General features: G+C 46.2%; 2 protein-coding genes across 2 annotated transcripts in view; one reads left to right on the top strand and one right to left on the bottom strand.

Annotated features, from left to right (window-relative positions):
* Positions 1-335: 335 nt before the first annotated feature.
* On the bottom strand, positions 336-8,400 carry LOC144894268 (uncharacterized). Its single transcript, XM_078786640.1, has 2 exons — positions 8,122-8,400; positions 336-4,271 (listed from the first exon to the last, which is right to left on the bottom strand). The coding sequence occupies exon 2, from the start codon at positions 4,252-4,254 to the stop codon at positions 1,597-1,599; it is 2,658 nt and encodes an 885-aa protein (XP_078642766.1). The 5' UTR covers positions 4,255-4,271; positions 8,122-8,400; the 3' UTR covers positions 336-1,596.
* Positions 8,173-20,975, top strand: part of RAD52 (RAD52 DNA repair protein) — a 30,490-nt gene continuing 17,687 nt past the window's right edge. Inside the window, exons 1-5 of the mRNA XM_078786641.1 lie at positions 8,173-8,450; positions 8,774-8,875; positions 8,964-9,057; positions 9,144-9,211; positions 9,494-9,612. Of these exons, the coding sequence (XP_078642767.1) occupies positions 8,394-8,450; positions 8,774-8,875; positions 8,964-9,057; positions 9,144-9,211; positions 9,494-9,612 (440 nt within the window). The 5' untranslated portion in view covers positions 8,173-8,393. The remainder of the gene's footprint in view (positions 8,451-8,773; positions 8,876-8,963; positions 9,058-9,143; positions 9,212-9,493; positions 9,613-20,975) is intronic.

A 20,975-nucleotide genomic window follows, 5' to 3' on the forward strand; every position in this document is an offset into this window, starting at 1 on the left:
CTTTATTGCTTTATGTGTCCGTTTATGTTTTTTGTGTATTATGTGCTAGCTCTTACACGAGCCTCGATAACTTGGAGTTTTTCTGGGCTATCACACCACTGGACTGCGGAAATTGACCAGGTGACAACCCAATGGAAAGGACTCCTTTGTCAACTCTCCTACTGTGGAATTATCCTCTTTGGGGTATATACAGGGTGATTGAAAAGTAACTCCCTATTTTAAAATATTTAGAAATTATTTATTTATTGTAATATTTTTCTCAAATTTTTAGTGTTTGTTCCTTAATGTATGAGAATTTAATCTGTGTTGGTTTTTTTTCAGATTATTTTTTGTTTGAAATTCGGAAGCCCTACAAACATGGCTGGACGTCTTACCCTGCAGGAGCGTGCCCAGCTAGTGGTATGAAGATTGGTCTGATCTCTTTTAAAATATCCTCTGGTCTGATGAAGCGGTATTTCACATCGGTGGGTTTGTGAACCGTCATAACTGCTATTACTGGGCAGGAGAAGATCCTCGTGTTATTTCTGAAAAAACGCAATATCGGCCCAGGGTAACGGTGTGGTGTGGAATGACTTCGGAAAGGCTTGTAGGTCCCTTCATTCTTCGCGATACCATGAATGCCAAAAGGTACCTCACCATGCTGCAAGACGAAATCTGGCCAATTATCAGTGCTTCGGAGAATGTTGAAGATTTGATTTTCATGCAAGATGGCGCTCCTCCACATTTTGCTATTGTTCGTGAATGGCTGAATGCCCACTTCCCTGGGAGATGGATGGGTCGTCGTGGTCCGTATGAGTGGCCAGCCAGGAGCCCTGACTTAACACCATGTGACTTTTGTCTTTGGCGTTGGGTAAAAGAGCAAGTCTACTGTACCAAACCAACGACGTTGGAAGAACTTGAAGGGCGAATACGAGAAGTTATGTCTTCCATCCCACAAGAGTTCCTGGTGAAATCAGTTGACGCGGTTCCCGGGCGGCTTGAGAAGCTGGTGGCGAATTTTGGTGCCCATATCGAATTTTAAATAAAACTTCATGCTATACGCTTTCTTCTTATATCCATTTCTTGTAAAAATTATAGTTAAGAAATAAATTATAAGTATTTTAAAATATAGTGGGGGGGCCAATGTTTTCCCGTTGAATTCAAATGTTAATTTGTGGACACTGGTTGGGTTGTCTTTAGGGATGATAGAAGTTGTAGAAAAAATATGTCTCCATTTTTTTCAAGTTCTTAATAGCGGCCATTTTGGATTATCAAAATGGCGTTTGTTGAAAACCGAAATTGTCATTATCTTGGCTTCTAAATGACCTAGAGTGTTAATTTTGGTGTCCAAATGTACATATTTGCGGATACTTAATCCAATAAACACACATTTATACACCTACATATGATCAAAAGGGTTCTTATGGCAGCCATCTTGGATTTTCACGCACTTATGCCAACACATATATATATTTTTTTCCATCATTTTCACTTCTTAATCACATAAAGGCTGGACTTTAGTGTTCAAATGTACACTTATAATGTCTTTGTGCAATATTTTTAGTTGGCAGTGTTCATTGTTACATTGAAGGATCTCCATCCTCCTCATCATCAGTGTTATCGATTCCCATGGGGAATTCGATCGATAACAATCGATAACATTCCCATGTTATCGATTCCCTCCAGGACTTCGTTTGACTCGAGGACAGCTAGCATGTTGTTCTGCGCGCTTGTCATCTCCTCTCGGTTGTGTAGATGACAGCTCTGGGCAACCTGTTGTGCTGACTGGGTACATGGGCCCCTCAGATGGGGATGCTCTTGGAAGAATTCGTCCACATAGAGGTCGAAGAGGGCTTGGACAGTGGTGATGTGGGCCTCCAAAGCCCTCTTCATGTGCTTGGCTTCCAGTATTTGTCTGGTCGTTGTTGGGCCATAGATATCAGCCTCAGACCAAGCCTCGTCAAGACCACTGTCCTCTATGGCATTCCCAGCAGCCCTCAGTGCAGCCATCACAGTGTGCATCTCCCCTAGTCGCAGTACCCACTTGCCTTTGCAGTCATCTCTGGTCATCTCCAGCTGTTTGGCTCGCTCATACAGGGCCATGTCTAAGGTGATCACTGTCTTCCTATCGGGACCCATGACCATGCAGTTGATTTGCTGTGTCTGTTTCAAGACTGTTATCAGTGTTTGCCATTCATGGGCTGGTGCTGCTACCAATGGCAGGGCGTTGACCTCTGTCAGAGGCTTCGAAGAGGAGAGCAGTGAGTTGTAGGCTGTCCAAGTTGGGATATCGTGATGCTTGATCCTACTGCCAGGTGGTTGTTTTGGATCGTGGACGAGTGACCCAACAGGGTCAGCATGCTGGGGTTCTGCAGCTTGCAGCTGGTCATCTGGTGGGATGATGTCGTCTTGTACGTCCTCAGCTTCAGCTGTTCGCATGATTGTGCGTGAAAGTAGCCACACTGTGTCCGTCGCAGAGTACGGCTTGGTGACATCTGGGTTTGACCGTGTCTTGAAGCTATACGTGGTACCTGTGGCAGATTGTTTGTTTGGTGCTTGGCAAGGAACAAAGTCTGGAGCAGTCAGAACCTTGAGTGAGCGGTGTCTGGCCTTTCGGTCATGTAGTGTCTGTGTTCTATGTTCATCTGTGGAGGGTGCATGTTCCCGTCGTTGGTAGAGTGCCCAGGCTGTAGCATGGAGTGTCCGCTTCCCATCAGGTGTGTCTTCATTGAAGTCACTGTTGTCCACTGCAAAGAAGACAAACGTCCCTATGCGCATGGTTCTTGGAAAGTATACACCCTGTTCTGTCGTAGACTCTATGACTGAGTTGGCCAGCTGTGTCTCCAACCGCAAGATCCGACTATAATCAACAGACAGACCGAACCCATGCAGGAAATCCAGAAGCTTCTTGTTTCTGGTGGACTGATGGACTACAATGGCAACGGCAAGCTGCTGTGGCCATTCTAAGCGATGGCGGAATGGTGCATCTGGCTCTTTGGGCTTGTACGTGACTTGGCGTTTTGACTTGTAGCCGTACATGATGTTCTGACTGATGGTTATAACATCTCGATGAATAGTGGCTGAGCGCATAGTCTCTGGCTCAATGCTCGTGGCTGGTCCTTCCAGTAGCCAGCGGAGGAAAGCATAGAGTACTTTGGGTACATGCTTTTCAGCATCATCAGTGTTCATTTCTCCTTCAAATTGCCATGGGTGCTTGTTCTGACAAGCAATGGCACTGCGGAGAACAGAGGCACTCTCAAACAGTTGTTCGATGTTTTTTTCATTTGTCTTCGTCATTGCATCTTCGACAGCTGCATCACGCACGGCAGTGGAGAATACACAGTCTGACTCGTTTCGACGTTTTGGTTTCATGAAGTGAACGTCATCAATGTGAGAGTTCATTTTCTCCTTCATGCCTTGGGTAGTAGGTGATGGGACATTGTGCACACCATTATTGTCAAGAATCCTGGAGTAAACCGACTTCAGGTCAGACATGTTGAGAATTTCACCAGCTTGGAGTAGAGAGCGAACAAGGCTGACAAACTCAATGTCTGCGGCTATTTTGATAACATTAGTTTCTTGCAGTATGTGTTCTTTGTCATCACTTGATGTCCCACTCTTGGGAGCACGTTGGACATTCTGCACCCAGCATGGGAGATGATACTTGACGTCGATCGCATGAGCATCATGTGCACTGATGGCAGCACTCAGCTGAACTTTCCACTTGTGGTTGCTGCCTTCTTCAACAGCTTTCTTCAGCTGTTTACCTGCGTTGAACGTGCATACAACATGTACACTTTCCTTAGTGACCTCTTGACAGAAGAAACAAAGGTCTCTGTTGAATGGAGTTGATGATGAACGTGTGAAGCGAAGAGTCTCGTCTTGCGTAGAACCTGAGGTACTTGCAGCGGCAGGTGCAGAAGAAGGACGTCCACACCTCTTATGAAGATGCTGGGTGTCGCCATGTTCGCAGGCTTTCTGGTGGCGAACTCTAGCACGCTCCAGGTGAGCAGTGTTGCATGTAGATCCATAACATGCCCGGTGCCACTTTGCTTTATTGTTCCTCAAGTCAGTGGCAGTGAAACAGCTTATTCGTTCGCTGATCTGTTTGAAGTCGGCATCACCATATCGTGCCCTCTCCTGGATGAACTGGAGAAACTTTGCATATGAGCCCAGTGCTGGCTCAGTCACTAGTGCACCTTGGGGATCCTGGCACTGAATGCAAAGTGTGAAATCAGTTTCTTTCTTGGTTTTCTTGCTTTTTGGCTCCATCATAGCTCAGGGTCACGAATCTGGAACATACAAATAACAATTAAGATAGATGTGCATTAAGTTAGATTTTGGACACTGGTTCGGCTGTGCCATAAAAACCTATTTTTATCCCTTGTAGGTTATTAAAGAAGGTTTCATTCAATTCTCTATCCCCAAAAATGTACAACTGGACACCAGAATCGAAACTCTAGGTCATTTAGAAGCCAAGATAATGGAATTTTACGTTTTCGACATCCGACATTTTGAAAATCCAAAATGGCCGCCATAAAGAACTTGAAACAATTGGAGACATATTTTTTCTAGAACTTATATCATCCCTAAAGACAGCCCAACCAGTGTCCAAAAATTAACAAGCAATTTCACCGGGCATTTCAATCTGCTACATTGGCCCCCCCACTAATAGGGAGTTACTTTTCAATCACCCTGTAGTTCTTACAGTAGATATACAGTAGTTCTTGGCTCGGACCTCAATAACGTCAGGGGTGTGTTCACTTCCCAAGTTTCTTGTCGAGCGCTCGCCAAGTGGCTCAAGCATTCAAGTAAGCACTCCTTTTGAAATCGTTAATAAGGAACGGCTCGCTTGGCAAGCACCTAGACAGCTGCTTCGTAAATAACTTTGTAACTCGCACCTGCTTCGTAACTAACTTTGTAACTAGCACCTGCTTCGTAACTAACTTTGTAACTAGCACCTGCTTCATAACTGACTTTGTAACTAGCACCTGCTTTGTAACTAGCACCTGCTTCATAACTAACTTTGTAATTAGCACCTGCTTCATAACTAACTTTGTAACTAGCATCTGCTTCGTAATTAACTTTGTAACTAGCTCCTGCTTCATAACTAACTTTGTAACTAGCACCTGCTTCATAACTGACTTTGTAACTAGCACCTGCTTCGTAACTAACTTTGTAACTAGCACCTGCTTCGTAACTAACTTTGTAACTAGCACCTGCTTTGTAATTAACTTTGTAACTAGCTCCTGCTTCGTGACTAACTTTGTAACTAGCACCTGCTTCGTAACTAACTTTGTAACTAGCACCTGCTTCATAACCGACTTTGTAACTAGCACCTGCTTCTTAACTAACTTTGTAACTAGCACCTGCTTCGTAACTAACTTTGTAACTAGCACCTGCTTTGTAATTAACTTTGTAACTAGCTCCTGCTTCGTGACTAACTTTGTAACTAGCACCTGCTTCGTAACTAACTTTGTAATTGGCACCTGCTTCATAACTAACTTTGTAAATAGCACCTGCTTCATAACTAACTTTGTAACTAGCACCTGCTTTGTAATTAACTTTGAAACTAGCTCCTGCTTCGTGAATAACTTTGTAACTAGCACCTGCTTCGTAACTTACTTTGTAACTAGCACCTGCTTCGTAACTAACTTTGTAACTAGCACCTGCTTTGTAATTAACTTTGTAACTAGCTCCTGCTTTGTGACTAACTTTGTAACTAGCACCTGCTTCGTAACTAACTTTGTAACTAGCACCCGCTTCATAACCGACTTTGTAACTAGCACCTGCTTCGTAACTAACTTTGTAACTAGCACCTGCTTCGTAACTAACTTTGTAACTAGCACCTGCTTCATAACTAACTTTGTAACTAGCACCTGCTTCGTAATTAACTTTCTAACTAGCTCCTGCTTCATAACTAACTTTGTAACTAGCACCTGCTTCGTAACTAACTTTGTAACTAGCACCTGCTTCGTAACTAACTTTGTAACTAACTTTGTAACTTGCACCTGCTTCATAACTAACTTTGTAACTAGCACCTGCTTCGTAACTAACTTTGTAACTAGCACCTGCTTCGTAACTAACTTTGTAACTAGCACCTGCTTCATAACTAACTTTATAACTAGCACTTGCTTCATAACTAACTTTGTAACTAACTTTGTAACTAGCACCTGCTTCATAACTAACTTTGTAACTAACTTTGTAACTAGCACCTGCTTCATAACTAACTTTGTAATTAGCACCTGCTTCATAACTAACTTTGTAACTAGCACCTGCTTTGTAATTAACTTTGTAACTAGCTCCTGCTTCGTGACTAACTTTGTAACTAGCATCTGCTTCGTAACTAACTTTGTAACTAGCACCTGCTTCGTAACTAACTTTGTAACTTGCACCTGCTTCATAACTAACTTTGTAACTAGCACCTGCTTCGTAACTAACTTTGTAACTAGCACCTGCTTTGTAGTTAACTTTGTAACTAGCTCCTGCTTCGTGACTAACTTTGTAACTAGCACCTGCTTCATAACCGACTTTGTAACTAGCTCCTGCTTCGTGACTAACTTTGTAACTAGCACCTGCTTCATAACCGACTTTGTAACTAGCACCTGCTTCGTAACTGACTCTGTAACTAGCACCTGCTTCGTAACTAACTTTGTAACTAGCACCTGCTTCGTAACTAACTTTGTAACTTGCACCTGCTTCATAACTAACTTTGTAACTAGCACCTGCTTCGTAACTAACTTTGTAACTAGCACCTGCTTCGTAACTAACTTTGTAACTAGCACCTGCTTCATAACTAACTTTATAACTAGCACTTGCTTCATAACTAACTTTGTAACTAACTTTGTAACTAGCACCTGCTTCATAACTAACTTTGTAACTAACTTTGTAACTAGCACCTGCTTCATAACTAACTTTGTAATTAGCACCTGCTTCATAACTAACTTTGTAACTAGCACCTGCTTTGTAATTAACTTTGTAACTAGCTCCTGCTTCGTGACTAACTTTGTAACTAGCATCTGCTTCGTAACTAACTTTGTAACTAGCACCTGCTTCGTAACTAACTTTGTAACTTGCACCTGCTTCATAACTAACTTTGTAACTAGCACCTGCTTCGTAACTAACTTTGTAACTAGCACCTGCTTTGTAGTTAACTTTGTAACTAGCTCCTGCTTCGTGACTAACTTTGTAACTAGCACCTGCTTCATAACCGACTTTGTAACTAGCTCCTGCTTCGTGACTAACTTTGTAACTAGCACCTGCTTCATAACCGACTTTGTAACTAGCACCTGCTTCGTAACTGACTCTGTAACTAGCACCTGCTTCGTAACTAACTTTGTAACTAGCACCTGCTTCGTAACTAACTTTGTAACTAGCACCTGCTTCGTAACTAACTTTGTAACTAGCACCTGCTTCATAACTGACTTTGTAACTAGCACCTGTTTCGTAACTAACTTTGTAACTAGCACCTGCTTCATAACTGACTCTGTAACTAGTACCTGCTTCGTAACTAACTTTGTAACTATCACCTACTTCGTAACTGAACACTCTACACTGAACCACGCTGTTCCATCAGCCTTCCCCTTTTGTTATGACCTTCTCAATGGAACTACATGGCAATCGCCATCAACCAGGCAAACATGGCCACTCGCTCCATGAAAGCCAATGACCTGCTCGAGTCATTATGATCCTGTCGTTCCATGGGCCAAAATTTCTCTAGGATTCTGGACTACCCGTTAAACCCACTCTGTCTACTGCAGATTTGGTTAACGATACGGAGTTTCGTTTTCTTGGCCACATTAGCTACGTACCAAGCATGAGTATCCATTAGGAGGAACACAAGGTTTGTCAAAGTGGAAATCTGCAATTATTTCTTTGTTTAAATCGAGGGTCCTCCACAACGATGCAATTAATTTAATATTAGGGATTGTTGCGCCATATTACGGGTTCAAATCAGAATTATTAACAATCCGGGGGTTTCATGGTTCCTGACGACGGGTTAAGTTAAGTATCAGTAATTTATAAACTACGTTACACACAACGAGGTATTTTAGGTCAATATTCAGTCACGCAAGCTCTTTTTTTGAGTTTCTTCATGTGAACAAAACAATACCAGAGATTCAGAGTAACGCTCGCACCAACCTCCTTATCCGACGGTGAATCGCGATGGAGACCGCTTCCCGCCAAACGCGCGATGACGTCACGGCGCTAACGGGCCCTGGTGCGCTCCAGTTGCTGTTTATTTATTCCGTGTACGGTTCGTACACACAAGCCGTCCGTCATACCCCGCTTGTACGTGGACCACACGTGCGTATGTAACACCAGGAGGCCATAGTGAGCTTTCTTGCTGACTTTCTCGAATCGTCACCTTTTGGACGTGTGCGCGTCCGCACACGTACGTGTCCTGCAGAGCGATGGTTTCTGCAGAGGGGGAAAACAAAATCAAAGAGTGGAAAAGGTGCTTCGGAAAGGTAAATAGGTACTGCTTTATCGCTCCGAGGTTAAAGGTCATCGGCTATAAATGAAGGAGTGGGGAGAGGAGGTATAAATGAACTGGCAAAAAGGGGAGAAATCAAAATTATAATTTGCGTACGTAATAGATAGATGAGCCATATGTGTTTATAATACTCTGCATCCATGTATTTGTGAGGGGGTTGGACTGGGGGATAAACGGTGTACGGAGAATACCAAGGTGATGAGGGGAGGGGAATGGGTCAGAGTACATCATAAACGGAGTAAGGGCCATCTATTTATTACGTACGTTTGGTTAATCCCACGTGTGTTCTCCGTGCAGAGTGAGTACAAGACCCAAGAGTTCACGAGCACCCATCATGCATTGCGCCAGCGCTTGGGACCAGAGTTCATCACCCAACGTCCAGGCGCGGGCGGCCAGAAGGTCTCGTCCTGGTATTGGGAGTCTTGCTTTTAGTTCTCTTTTGCTCTCCTATGGACCCCTCGTCCTAATGTGCGGATGTGATTTGCAGCTCAGTTATCTCGAGGGTCACAGGCTTGTGACGTTGGCCAACGAGATATTTGGGTTTGATGGCTGGTCCCATTCGGTCACCTACCAGAACATCGGTAAAGAGACCTTTTGACGTTGCCATCGGTTTTCCATAATCAAAAAGCTGAATGCGGACAGTTCGTCACACTTTATCCTTTTGCAGACTTTATTGATGAGGTTGATGGCAGATTCAGCATTGGAGTGACAGCCTTTGTCAAAGCAGAGATCAAGGTGATGCATGGTTGTGCCATTTAAGATTTTGGCTGCTTTATGGTTGTTACCCCCTCTGGGTACCCCTTGAACTTAAAACCTTTTGATTTATTTGGAACAGAATGAGAAATGACATTATTTGCAACAGTGGTCATGACAAAATTTTAAAATGGAGGAACTCAAATGGGCCATCTGTTTATTAGGTATGCAAATGTGGCAAAAAGCTTTATGTACGTGAATCATGAGGACCACACATGCATCATGATCAGCTGTGAGGATTTGAACTGGTGTGCGCGATTGCAGAATGGTGCGTTCCATGAAGATGTTGGGTATGGTGTGAGCGAAGGTCTTCGATCCAAAGCCCAGGCCATCGAGAAGGCGAAGAAAGAATCGGTCACCGACGCACTCAAACGTGCTTTGAAGTACGAACTTTCCTTTGAGCTGTTTTGTGTGGGTTCAATTTTATCAGGATGGCCAAGAGAAGCACACACTCACCTCTAAGCTTAGCCCTCTCACCCGAGTTTGAATCCTGAACCAACTATAAACTCGATGATATTCAGAGAATACTTACCCTGTGCAGTCAACTTGGTGCGAGCCAACTCTTCTGTTTTTGAACATTTTTTTCTTTGATCCAATATGGCTGCCAGACCACACGAGCGATTGCAATTTATATTTTCTAATATAATTGTTGCATAGATCACGCTCAATAAATTTCAAACTGATCAGACTAAGTTGTCTCTGTCAAATTATGACGTCATAATTACGACACCAATGACGTCATCGTTAACACCTATTCCCAATGCGGAGTTCTTTACAATGAGCCACGTTTCAATTTTTTCCATGGAGTGGTTTTGGAGATATAGAGGTGTAACCTTTTTTCAGTTTTTCCAAGATGGTGCCTGCACCACGTGACATATTACATCATAATTGTCATTAAAATATTCTACAGAAGGAGGTGCTCCTACGGTGAAAATTGTCAATCAGCCCAAAAATTGCAGAGCAAAAAAAAATTCATGCTGATCGAATCAAGCGTTGTACTTGTCGAATGATGACGTCCTAATTAAGGTACCGATGACACATATCTTATTCCCCACGGAAAGTTCTTACAATTGTTACATATTTATGTGAATGTATGTGGATTACCATTCAGGTCTTTGCTTATCCGTGTGTAGTATATTAAGGGTTGTTGTGATTGGAGGGTCAGGAGCCCTTCTGAACAAGTGGCCGGAAACGGAAGTGACCGGAAACGGAAGAGGAAAAGACACGAGGAAAAAAGGACGAGTATTCTTCTTCCTCGCCCCGCACCGACGAAAGGTGGGATTGATTGAGCCGTGTGGAAAAGCGGCGTTCCCGAGCCTGTCTGGCGAGAGGAGTTACCGGGACGGATACCTGCCCGGTGGACGGCAAACTGTCGTGTGGCCGTGCACCGACCCAGCGTTTGGCGCCGTGCGCGACACCGTCTAAAAAGACGCGTACGGGTCGCCCGTTGGGGCCTAACACGCCTGGCAAGCGGCGTGGGGCTTTTGGCTTGCTTTCCCGTCCCCGCTTCGCGTGGCCGCGAGGGGCTGTAGCCGGGGTGCCGGGTACGATACCTGCCCGGTGGAAACACGTCCACCCGGGGTTCGTTCAACCGCCCGAGTGCGGCGACGCCGACTATCATCTTGGTCAGGAGGGGCCCAGAGACATTGTGCGGGACCGAGACCAAAAGGGTGTCGTGAGTACTCACCGGGACACACGTATATAAGATGGCCATCTTACTCATAGGGAAGTGCTTGTGAATTGGGAATTGTTGATGGTTGTGTATGGTTGATTGCTCGGGGAAAATCTCCGTGGTTGTGTCATTGAAATTGTATGGTATCATTACCATTGAAATATATCCTTGAACATCAGTTGTCTCTTGGGTGAAATTCATATGGATTGCGTGGCGAAAGCGCATATATAATACAGCTTTCTGGCGAAGTTCCTCTCACGGTCCGGGAGTCACCGAGACCAGGTATTCACCGAGGGGACCACGTAACAGAATTGGGGGCTCGTCCAAATTACGATTTGCGGTTTCGCAATTGGGTCTACGTCCGGGATTTAAAATTGAATAAAATAATAAAATAATAATATTTTTATTAATTAAAATTTATTAATTAATTATTAATTGGTAAAAAAAAATTGAGAAATTGGGGTAAAGTCTTGGGGGAAGGTTAACAGGTGTTAACGATAGGCACCATGGCGTTTGTGGCACAGAACTTTGGGGTAACCTCGAGTGAGGCACAGTTCCGAGCGTTGCTAAAGTCGGACCTCTTGAAATTGGCCAAACATTTTAACTTGGAGGTCCGAACTAATTTGAGGAAGGCAGAGTTGCAGGCCACGGTGATACAATCTATGGTGGGATTAGGAACATGGGACGAGTTAGCCTGGGAGTGGCTACCCGAAGAACCAGAAGATGTTGAGCTCCGGAAACTGGAGTTGCAATTACGGAGCCAGGAACGGATTAAAGAAGAAGAAAGGAAAGCAGAAAAGGAAAGAGCAGAAGAAGAAAGGAAAGCAGAAGAGAGGAGAGAAGAGAAGCAAGCGGAGGAAAGGAGAGTGGAACGAGAACTCCAGGAAAGGTTAAAAGAAGAAGAAAGGAAAGCAGAAGCGAGGAGAGAAGAGAAACAAGCAGAGGAAAGGAGAGTGGAACGAGAACTCCAGGAAAGGTTAAAAGAAGAAGAAAGGAAAGCAGAAGCAGAGGAAAGGAGAGTGGAACGAGAACTCCAGGAAAGGTTAGAAGGGAGAAAAGCAGAGGAGAGGAGAGCTGCAAGGGACCTCGAAGCAGAGGAGAGAAAAGCGGAAAGGGAATTAAAGGAACGTGACATGGAGCTTCAGCAAGAAATCAAATTCAAGGAGCTGGAGTTAATGAGAGAACGGGGAGAGGCACCACCCTTGCTGACGGGGTCGACACCTAACCAGAAAACCTGGGATGTGGGCAGACATGTGAGGCTGGTTCCACCGTTCAGTGAAAAGGAAGTCGCGAAATTTTTCCCACACTTTGAGAAAGTGGCTCGACAATTAAACTGGCCGGAGGAGGCCTGGACCATACTCGTGCAAAGTGTGCTGGTGGGGAAAGCTCAGGAAATTTATTCGGCGCTACCAATGGACCAATGTGCAGATTATGAGGTACTGAAGAAGCACATCCTCAAGGCCTATGAGTTGGTTCCGGAAGCTTACAGGCAAAAATTCAGGAATGCCAGGAAGAGGGAGAGTGAGACCCATGTGGAGTTTGCCAGAGTGAAAGAAAACATGTTTGATCGGTGGTGTGAGTCAAAAGGAGTCGGGAAAGACTTCGAGACATTGCGGGACTTGATCCTGGTGGAGGAATTCCAGCAGTGTGTCCACGAGGACATCAAAGTGTACCTGCAGGAAAAGAAAGTACCTAAGTTGTGGGACGCAGCCACCATGGCAGATGATTATGCCTTAACCCACCGAATAGGGGTCCACAAACCTAACTCCTCGCCTAGACTTCAGCAGGGGAGTTATGGAACACCCGGTGCGGAGAACGACCATACATGGCGGCGGCCTCGAGATGATTATGGGGACAACTATGATACCCCACCTGTTCGAAATCAGAGGGATGCGGGCCCAAGACAAACTTATAGTTCGGGGGGCCCGAGGCAGACCACGAGTTTTTCCTCCGGGCCTACTTGCGCTTTTTGCAAGAAACCTGGACACTTGATGTCCAGTTGTTACCGCATGAAAAGCGAAGACCCAGAGCGGAGTCCGACTACTACGACTCCAAACGCAATGGCCATTGTGAGAAATCGCCATCAAAAGGGTTACCAACCATTTATTTCAGAGGGGTTTGTGTCACGGGATGGAGCCTCGACTAACCGGAAACCGGTTAGGATATTGAGGGACACAGGGGCACATCAATCTTTAATGCTTGAAGGCATTTTGCCATGGTCCGAGGAGACGGCAACGGGGGATAGTGTTCGTTTACAGGGGATCGGGGGCGGTGTTAGTGCTCCCCTTCATGTCATCCATTTGGAGTCCGATTTGGTGTCAGGACCGGTCACCGTCGGTTTACAAGCCACGCTTCCTGTAGAGGGTGTATCTGTGGTTATCGGGAATGATTTGGCCGGGGGTCAAATTTATGGTAACCTGAGGGTTGGTAAAGAGCCCAGCAGGGAAAATAACGCCACACCAGCTCGGGATGGCGACAAAAGTGCCAAGTTATTTGTAGGGGGACTGAACTTCAAAACAGAGGAAGAAGTTCTGACCTCTGTCTTCAACAGATATGGGCCGCTGGTGGAAGTGCGGTTGGTAAGAGACTGGGAAACGCAACAGTCAAGAGGGTTCGGCTTTGTCACGTTTGCCAGCACAAAAGACGCCAGAGAGGCAGAGAAGAATTGGAATGGCAAGGATTTGGAGGGTCGGACCATAACAGTAGGGAAGGCATTTCGTAGGCGTCGAGAGGTCTACAGGAGAGAACAACTGGGCGGTAGTTTTGGTGGTGGCCGCAATCAATATTATTATGTAGGCTCCCGGAGTTACGGCCGCTCCCAAAGGAAGGATTGGCAAAGTAGTGGCCGAGAAGGAGACCGCTATTCATGGGACTACAGGGACAAGTGGTCCCACCCTAATTATTAGGGAAGTTCTGAGAAGTTGAAGCACTGAATGCGGCGGAGCCGCCGAGCCAAGATTCCTACACGGATTAACCGTGAACGCCGTTCCTAAAGGCGTCCATGTAGTGAACTTTCATGCACGGACTAACCGTGAACTCCACGTTCCTCAAGGCGCCCATGTAGAGAACTTTCCTGCACGGACTAACCGTGAACTCCACATTCCTAAAGGCATCCATGTAGTGAATACTCGGCTTGGCCTCCCGGAAAAAGTGCTATCGAGTGGCTTAACTTTGGATCTTTGATCAACCCCTTAACCTTCATTCACAAGAAACTGGCGGTCAAAGTCAGAGGGTCATGAGATGGAGTTTGATTTGGCAGGGACAATGTCGTTGCTGGTGCTTAGTCCAGAGTGAGTAATCTGGAGGGGTTGTGGTGAAATTTTGGTTGCTTTATTTTTAAGTGATAACTGTGCCCGGGGGCAACTGATAATGTGGGGGGGTTGAGTTATCTGGTTTGTTTCTCCAAATTGGCCGGCAAAGAAAGTTTTCGCTGGGTTCAAACTTTCTTTCTTGAAGGGGGGGAGTGTTACATATTTATGTGAATGTATGTGGATTACCATTCAGGTCTTTGCTTATCCGTGTGTAGTATTTTTTTTTTTTTTTTTTTTTTTTTTTTTTTTTTGTATACAAGATCGAGGCTCGTGAAAGAGCGAACATTAATCACACAGAAAGACAAACCGACACATAAAACATAACATAGGGAGCGGTAGACAAGATGGGGAGAGAGGGGGAAGGACACAAACACAACATTTGAGAGCAGGGACCGAGAGACATGGAGACATCGAGAGATCTGAGAGAGGGTGAGGGCTTTGGGGGGGGGGGGGCGTGGGAAGGGGGCAGTGGGAGAGGTATAAAACATATGGACACTGCCAGGACTTCCAGGAAAGAAGTTGGAATTTCAAACAAGGTGGATCTGGGGTGAATTAGCGGGGGTAGAAAAGATCAAGGTTTTGGATGGGGGAAGATAAGAGATGGTGGTGAACAGCTGTTTTAAAGACCTGGAGGGAGGAGTGGGATTGAAGGGAGTGAGGGAGTTTGTTCCAGAGGTGGGAGAAAAGAGGAATGAAAGAGTGAAGGAGAGCGGAGAGCCGAGATTTCGGCAGTTTAACCATCAGAGGGTTGCTGGCAGATCTTGTGCGACCTGTAGGAATATTTGGGGGACAGAGCACAGAGAGAGCTGGGGGTGCAAGGCCGGAGAGGAGTCGGTAGAAGACAGAAAGACCACCTACCTGCCTGCGGTGAGTGAGTGAAAGGCCCTCAGAGATAGCTTCATCGCGGGAGATTCCAATAATTCTGAAAGCTTTGGTTTCAACAGCGTGAAGCTGAGCTAGGTGTGAGGCAGGAGCACCGGCCCATAGGGGAGAACAGTATTCCATTGAGCTGCGGATGAAAGCCTTGTATGTGGTGAGGAGCTCAGGTGTGCCGAGGAAGGACTTCGCACGACGGAGGATGCCCAGTCGGCGACTGGCTTTGGAGGCCAGCTTGGAAATGTGGTTTTCCCAAGAAAGATCATGGCAGATAGTGAGACCCAAAATCTTGAGCGACAGAACTTCTTGGAGAGGATTGTTGAGAAAGTAGATGGGAGGGTTGTCCAGTCGATCTTTTCGGAGAGACATAGTAAGAGTGTGAGATTTGTCAGGATTGAAAGACATGTTCCACTTGTTTGACCAGTCTGTGATTTTGTCCAGGTCTTCAGAGAGTGAGGAGGCAGCAGACTGCCGATCTGAGGGAAGAGGAATGGAGCGGCAGAGAGTGGAGTCATCAGCAAAGAGATAGAGAGGATTTTCGAGAGAGTCAGAGAGATCATTGATGAAGACCAGAAAAAGCACGGGGCCCAGAACACTGCCTTGGGGAACTCCAGCCTGAACAGGAAGAGGAGATGAGAGAAACCCATTCAGGGCCACACGTTGACGACGACTAGAGAGGAAGTCCGCCAGCCATGCGTGGAGATTTCCATGGATACCAAAGGAGGAGAGTTTGGTGAGCAGAGCGGGGTGCCAGACCGTGTCGAAGGCACGTGATATGTCGAGGGAGACAGCTCTAATTTCCTGTTTGGCATTGAGGACCTCCATCCATTGTTGAGACAGCAGAAGCAGCATGTCCAGAGTAGAGTGACCTGGTCTGAAACCAAATTGATGATCAGAGATCAAGCCATTGGAGAAGAGGAAAGATTTCATATCAGAAGCAATGATGGATTCCATGACTTTGCTGATAATTGGGAGAAGGCTGATTGGTCTGTAGTTGCTAGGATCTGTTTTTGCACCTTTTTTGTGCAAAGCGGTGATGTTGGCTGATTTCCAAGCAGATGGCAGTTGACCTTGAGCAAAAGAGAGGGTGAAGAGAACAGAGAGAGGGTGAGATAGAGCAGCAGAGCAGGATTTTAGGACCCGTGGGCTGATGCCGTCGGGTCCAGTTGCAGAATCAGAGTCGAGGGTTGACAGAAACTTTTCCACCTTGTCAGGAGGAAAGGACACGGAGTCCAGAAGCAGCAGGGTACGACTGGGTATGGTGGGTACAGAGAGGGATGGGTTTGGGACACAAGATTTAGAGGCAAACACAGAGTTGAGGCATTCAGCTTTTTCACGTGCGGAGTCAGCTGTGTAGCCGTTTGAGGTAAGGGAGGGGATGGAGGGGGAACAAACACCAGAAACGGATTTGACCAGACGCCACCAGGATTTGGAAGAGGGAGACAGATAAGAGAGTTCGGTCTTGAGAACGGAGAGATATTGTTTCCTGGCTCTCCTGAGGGTGGACACACACTTGTTTCGGGCTTTGTGAAAGGAAATGAGATTTCCTTCCGTTGGATTTGCTTTCCAGGAGACGAAGGCAAGTTGTTTCTGGGCAACAGCCTCACCACAAGATTCCGTGTACCATGGACGGGAGGAAGGGTATGACAACTGAAGACGAGATGGGATAAATCTGTGCATGAGAGAGAGCAATTTACTTTGGAAGAATTCCCAGGATGAGTTGATGTCAGAGGTGGTAGAGATGGGAGACCAGTCCAGATGATTGATGGCTGCTTGAAGACCGTGCCAGTTGGCCTGAGTGAAATGCCAGACTCGTCGACGCTGAGCAGGCTCCCTGAGGATGGTCAGAGAGATGTCCACTTTAACAAGGACATGATCAGATGATCCGATCGGAGCAGAAGAAGAGCAGCAGACATTTTCAGGGAAGTTAGTCATAACCAAGTCCAGAAGAGAAGATGTTCCGTTGACTGAGATCCGGGTCGGGAAATTGACAGATTGTGTCAGTCCCAGTGAGTCGCAGAAGTCCTTTGCTGAGGAGCCATGGCTGGTGAGAGAGGTACCCACACCCAGCCAACTGGCATGATGACAGTTGAAATCACCACATATGAGGAAGAGAGAGTTGGGATGAGTAGATAGAAGTTGGTCCATATCATCAGACAGCGAGATGTAGATGGAGTCATCACTGTTTGGTGGACGGTACAACACACATATGAACAAGAGGTGGGAGCGAAGGGGAAGCCGTAGCCAGAGGTATTCCTGGGGGTGAGGTGGAGAGAGTGCAGTGCAGGGCGAGTGAGGAAGAGAGTTTTTGATAAAGATAGCAACCCCGCCTCCAGGACGAGGCTCAGGTCTATCATACCGGAGGAGGGAGTAGCCCGGGAGAGATACTATGGAATCAGAGACATCATAAAGGAGGAAAGTTTCTGTTAAGCAGATCACGTCTGGTTTGACAGAAGCAACCTGTATGGAGAGATCAGTTAAGTTTGAACGAAGGCCCCGGATGTTTGAGGTCCATACCGTTAATGAAGAGGAAGGGGGAGCATCAGATACAGAACAGGGGGGAGGAGGGGTAGGGTAAGATGTGGAAGAGGTGGAAGAGGTAGGGAGAGCTGTTGAAGGTGTGTCAGAGATTTCAGAATAGCTCGGAGAAAGGGAAGGATGGGGCGGACAAAAGGTTTGATGGTGATTGGGTGAGCCACAATGAGGTGTTATTTGAGGAGGGGGAAGAGCGAGGCAGAAGATTGGGGGAGATGGAGGTGAGAGTTTGAAGGGGGAAGAAGCGGGGAGGACGCTTTGAGGAGGGGGAGTGAGAGGGGGGAAATTGAGAAGCAATGAGGGTGGGGAGATTTGAAGGGGAGGGGTGAGGGGGGAGTTTGGGAGGGAAGGGACAAGGGGAGGGATTTGAAAGGGATGGGATATGGGGGAGATTTGGAGGGGAGGGGTGAGGCAGGAGTCTAGGAGGGGAGGGGCGAGGGGGCGTCTTGGCGGGGAGGGGTGAGGGGGTAGTTTAGGAGGGAGGGGGCAAGGGGGGAGATTTGAAAGGGATGGGTGATGGGGAAGATTTGGAGGGGAGGGGTGATGGGGAAGATTTGGAGGGGAGGGGTTATGGGGAAGATTTGGAGGGGAGGGGTGAGATTGGATTTTTGAAAGTGTACGATTTATGGGAAACGAACATTTATTGCAAAATGAGTTTCTTGTGACCTTCGAGTTAAAAATACGTTTAAGGACGCTGGATGGAGGATGGAGTGCAGGAGAGTTTAGGGAATGTAGAAAAAAGGCACTATAGATGGATATTTTTTTTGGGATGAATTGATTTGGTGAGCAAGTCGAAAGCAGCCTTTTAAAGAAGAACAAGAAAAAGGTGTTATAAAATATGACGGAATACATAACTTCAGGGGAAAGTGTAAACATTGAAGGTTAATGAGTGAAAACTATCTGGGGAAATGGGGGAGAAACACGTGGTCGAAGAACGAACGAATGAACGAACGAATAAGAATGAATAAACGAATGAGAACAGAGAAGGAAATGTTGTTTTTTTTTGTTTTGTTTTTGAGTTGAGGGTTGTTGTGATTGGGTTGTTGTGATTTGAGGGTCAGGAGCCCTTCTGAACAAGTGGCCGGAAACGGAAGTGACCGGAAACGGAAGAGGAAAAGACACGAGGAAAAAAGGACGAGTATTCTTCTTCCTCGCCCCGCACCGACGAAAGGTGGGATTGATTGAGCCGTGTGGAAAAGCGGCGTTCCCGAGCCTGTCTGGCGAGAGGAGTTACCGGGACGGATACCTGCCCGGTGGACGGCAAACTGTCGTGTGGCCGTGCACCGACCCAGCGTTTGGCGCCGTGCGCGACACCGTCTAAAAAGACGCGTACGGGTCGCCCGTTGGGGCCTAACACGCCTGGCAAGCGGCGTGGGGCTTTTGGCTTGCTTTCCCGTCCCCGCTTCGCGTGGCCGTGAGGGGCTGTAGCCGGGGTGCTGGGTACGATACCTGCCCGGTGGAAACACGTCCACCCGGGGTTCGTTCAACCGCCCGAGTGCGGCGACGCCGACTATCATCTTGGTCAGGAGGGGCCCAGAGACATTGTGCGGGACCGAGACCAAAAGGGTGTCGTGAGTACTCACCGGGACACACGTATATAAGATGGCCATCTTACTCATAGGGAAGTGCTTGTGAATTGGGAATTGTTGATGGTTGTGTATGGTTGATTGCTCGGGGAAAATCTCCGTGGTTGTGTCATTGAAATTGTATGGTGTCATTACCATTGAAATATATCCTTGAACGTCAGTTGTCTCTTGGGTGAAATTCATATGGATTGCGTGGCGAAAGCGCATATATAATACAGCTTTCTGGCGAAGTTCCTCTCACGGTCCGGGGGTCACCGAGACCAGGTATTCACCGAGGGGACCACGTAACACAATGAGCCATGTTTAAATTTTTTTCCATGGAGTGGTTTCAGAGATATGCAGGTGCAACGTTTTTCGATTTTTCCAAGATGACGCCTGTACCACGTGACCTATGACGTCATAATTATCATTAAAATATTCTACAGGAGGAGCTGCTCATGTGGTACAAATTTTGTGTCCATCAGACTTACGGTTGCAGAGAAAAATTTTTTTTCATACTGATCAGATCAAGCATTGTACTTGTCGAATTATGACGTCATAATGAAGGCACCATGACATCATCATCAACATTAACATATCTTATTCCCCATGGGGAGTACTTGACAATGAGCCTTGTTTCAACTTTTTCCATTGAGCGGTTTGGGAGATATCGAGGTGTAAAGTTTTTCCAACATGGCGTCTGTACCATGTGACCTATGACGTCATAATAATGAGTATAAAAATGAAAAAGGCAGAGGCGCTCCTATGGTACAAATTTTGTGTCCATCAGACTTACGGTTGCAGAGAATTTTTTTTTTTCATACTGATCAGATCAAGCATTGTACTTGTCGAATTATGACGTCATAATGAAGGCACCAATGACATCATCATCAACATTAACATATCTTATTCCCCATGGGGAGTACTTGACAATGAGCCTTGTTTCAACTTTTTCCATTGAGCGGTTTGGGAGATATCGAGGTGTAAAGTTTTTCCAACATGGCGTCTGTACCACGTGACCTATGACGTCATAATAATGAGTATAAAAATGAAAAAGGCAGAGGCGCTCCTATGGTAAAATTTCGTGTCAATCGGACGAACGGTTGCCGAGAAAATGAATTTTAAAAATGCAGACACATCACACGTACGTAACCGAATGCCTAACCCTGTTTTTCGCTTCGCGAGCTTATGTTAACTACCATCCTGGTGTTTTACATGCAGTGATTCATCAACGTGTGTGCCGTCCCTTGGATGGAAGTTAAACGGGGTGACCCACCTGCCGGCATTAGTTGGTGGACATTATCTGTTTAGAGTGCTGTTGGCCAGGATCGTGACCTCACTGGAATGTGCTATTGGCCACGACCGTGGCCCATGTAATTGTTCAACAACACGTATTGTTTATTCCTATGGTTGCTTTATAAACAACACAGACGTTTTATTCAGTTTGCCTGAAAAAAAAAGCCACATTTTTGTTTTGCATACTGGAAAAATTCAGCTCTCAAACAGCTAAAGACCCCACTGTGTCTCTCGCGAAGAGTAGGCAAGCCATTGCCGGCACCATAAACAAATTAAAAAATTCCTATCCTAACCTAAAGGGGGCACTGCATCAGCAGCACAGCCACACCCCCAGTCAATGATGTGACCATGAGTCCTTATGCTGCACACAAAAGGAGATTGTCCACACATTAACCACAAACCACCATCCTGGTACTTTGGAGGCAGGACATCGATTAGCCAACATGCTGTTCTTCGGAGGCAATTTCCCCCTCTGTTACCATTGACTTATG

Source organism: Myxine glutinosa, chromosome 11 (genome assembly GCF_964187855.1).
Source record: "Myxine glutinosa chromosome 11, kmMyxGlut1.1, whole genome shotgun sequence".
NCBI lineage: Eukaryota > Metazoa > Chordata > Myxini > Myxiniformes > Myxinidae > Myxine > Myxine glutinosa.

Bases quoted from the DNA above. Each gene is read 5' to 3' on its own strand.
- LOC144894268 (XM_078786640.1), bottom strand. From the start codon at position 4,254: ATGATGGAGCCAAAAAGCAAGAAAACCAAGAAAGAAACTGATTTCACA.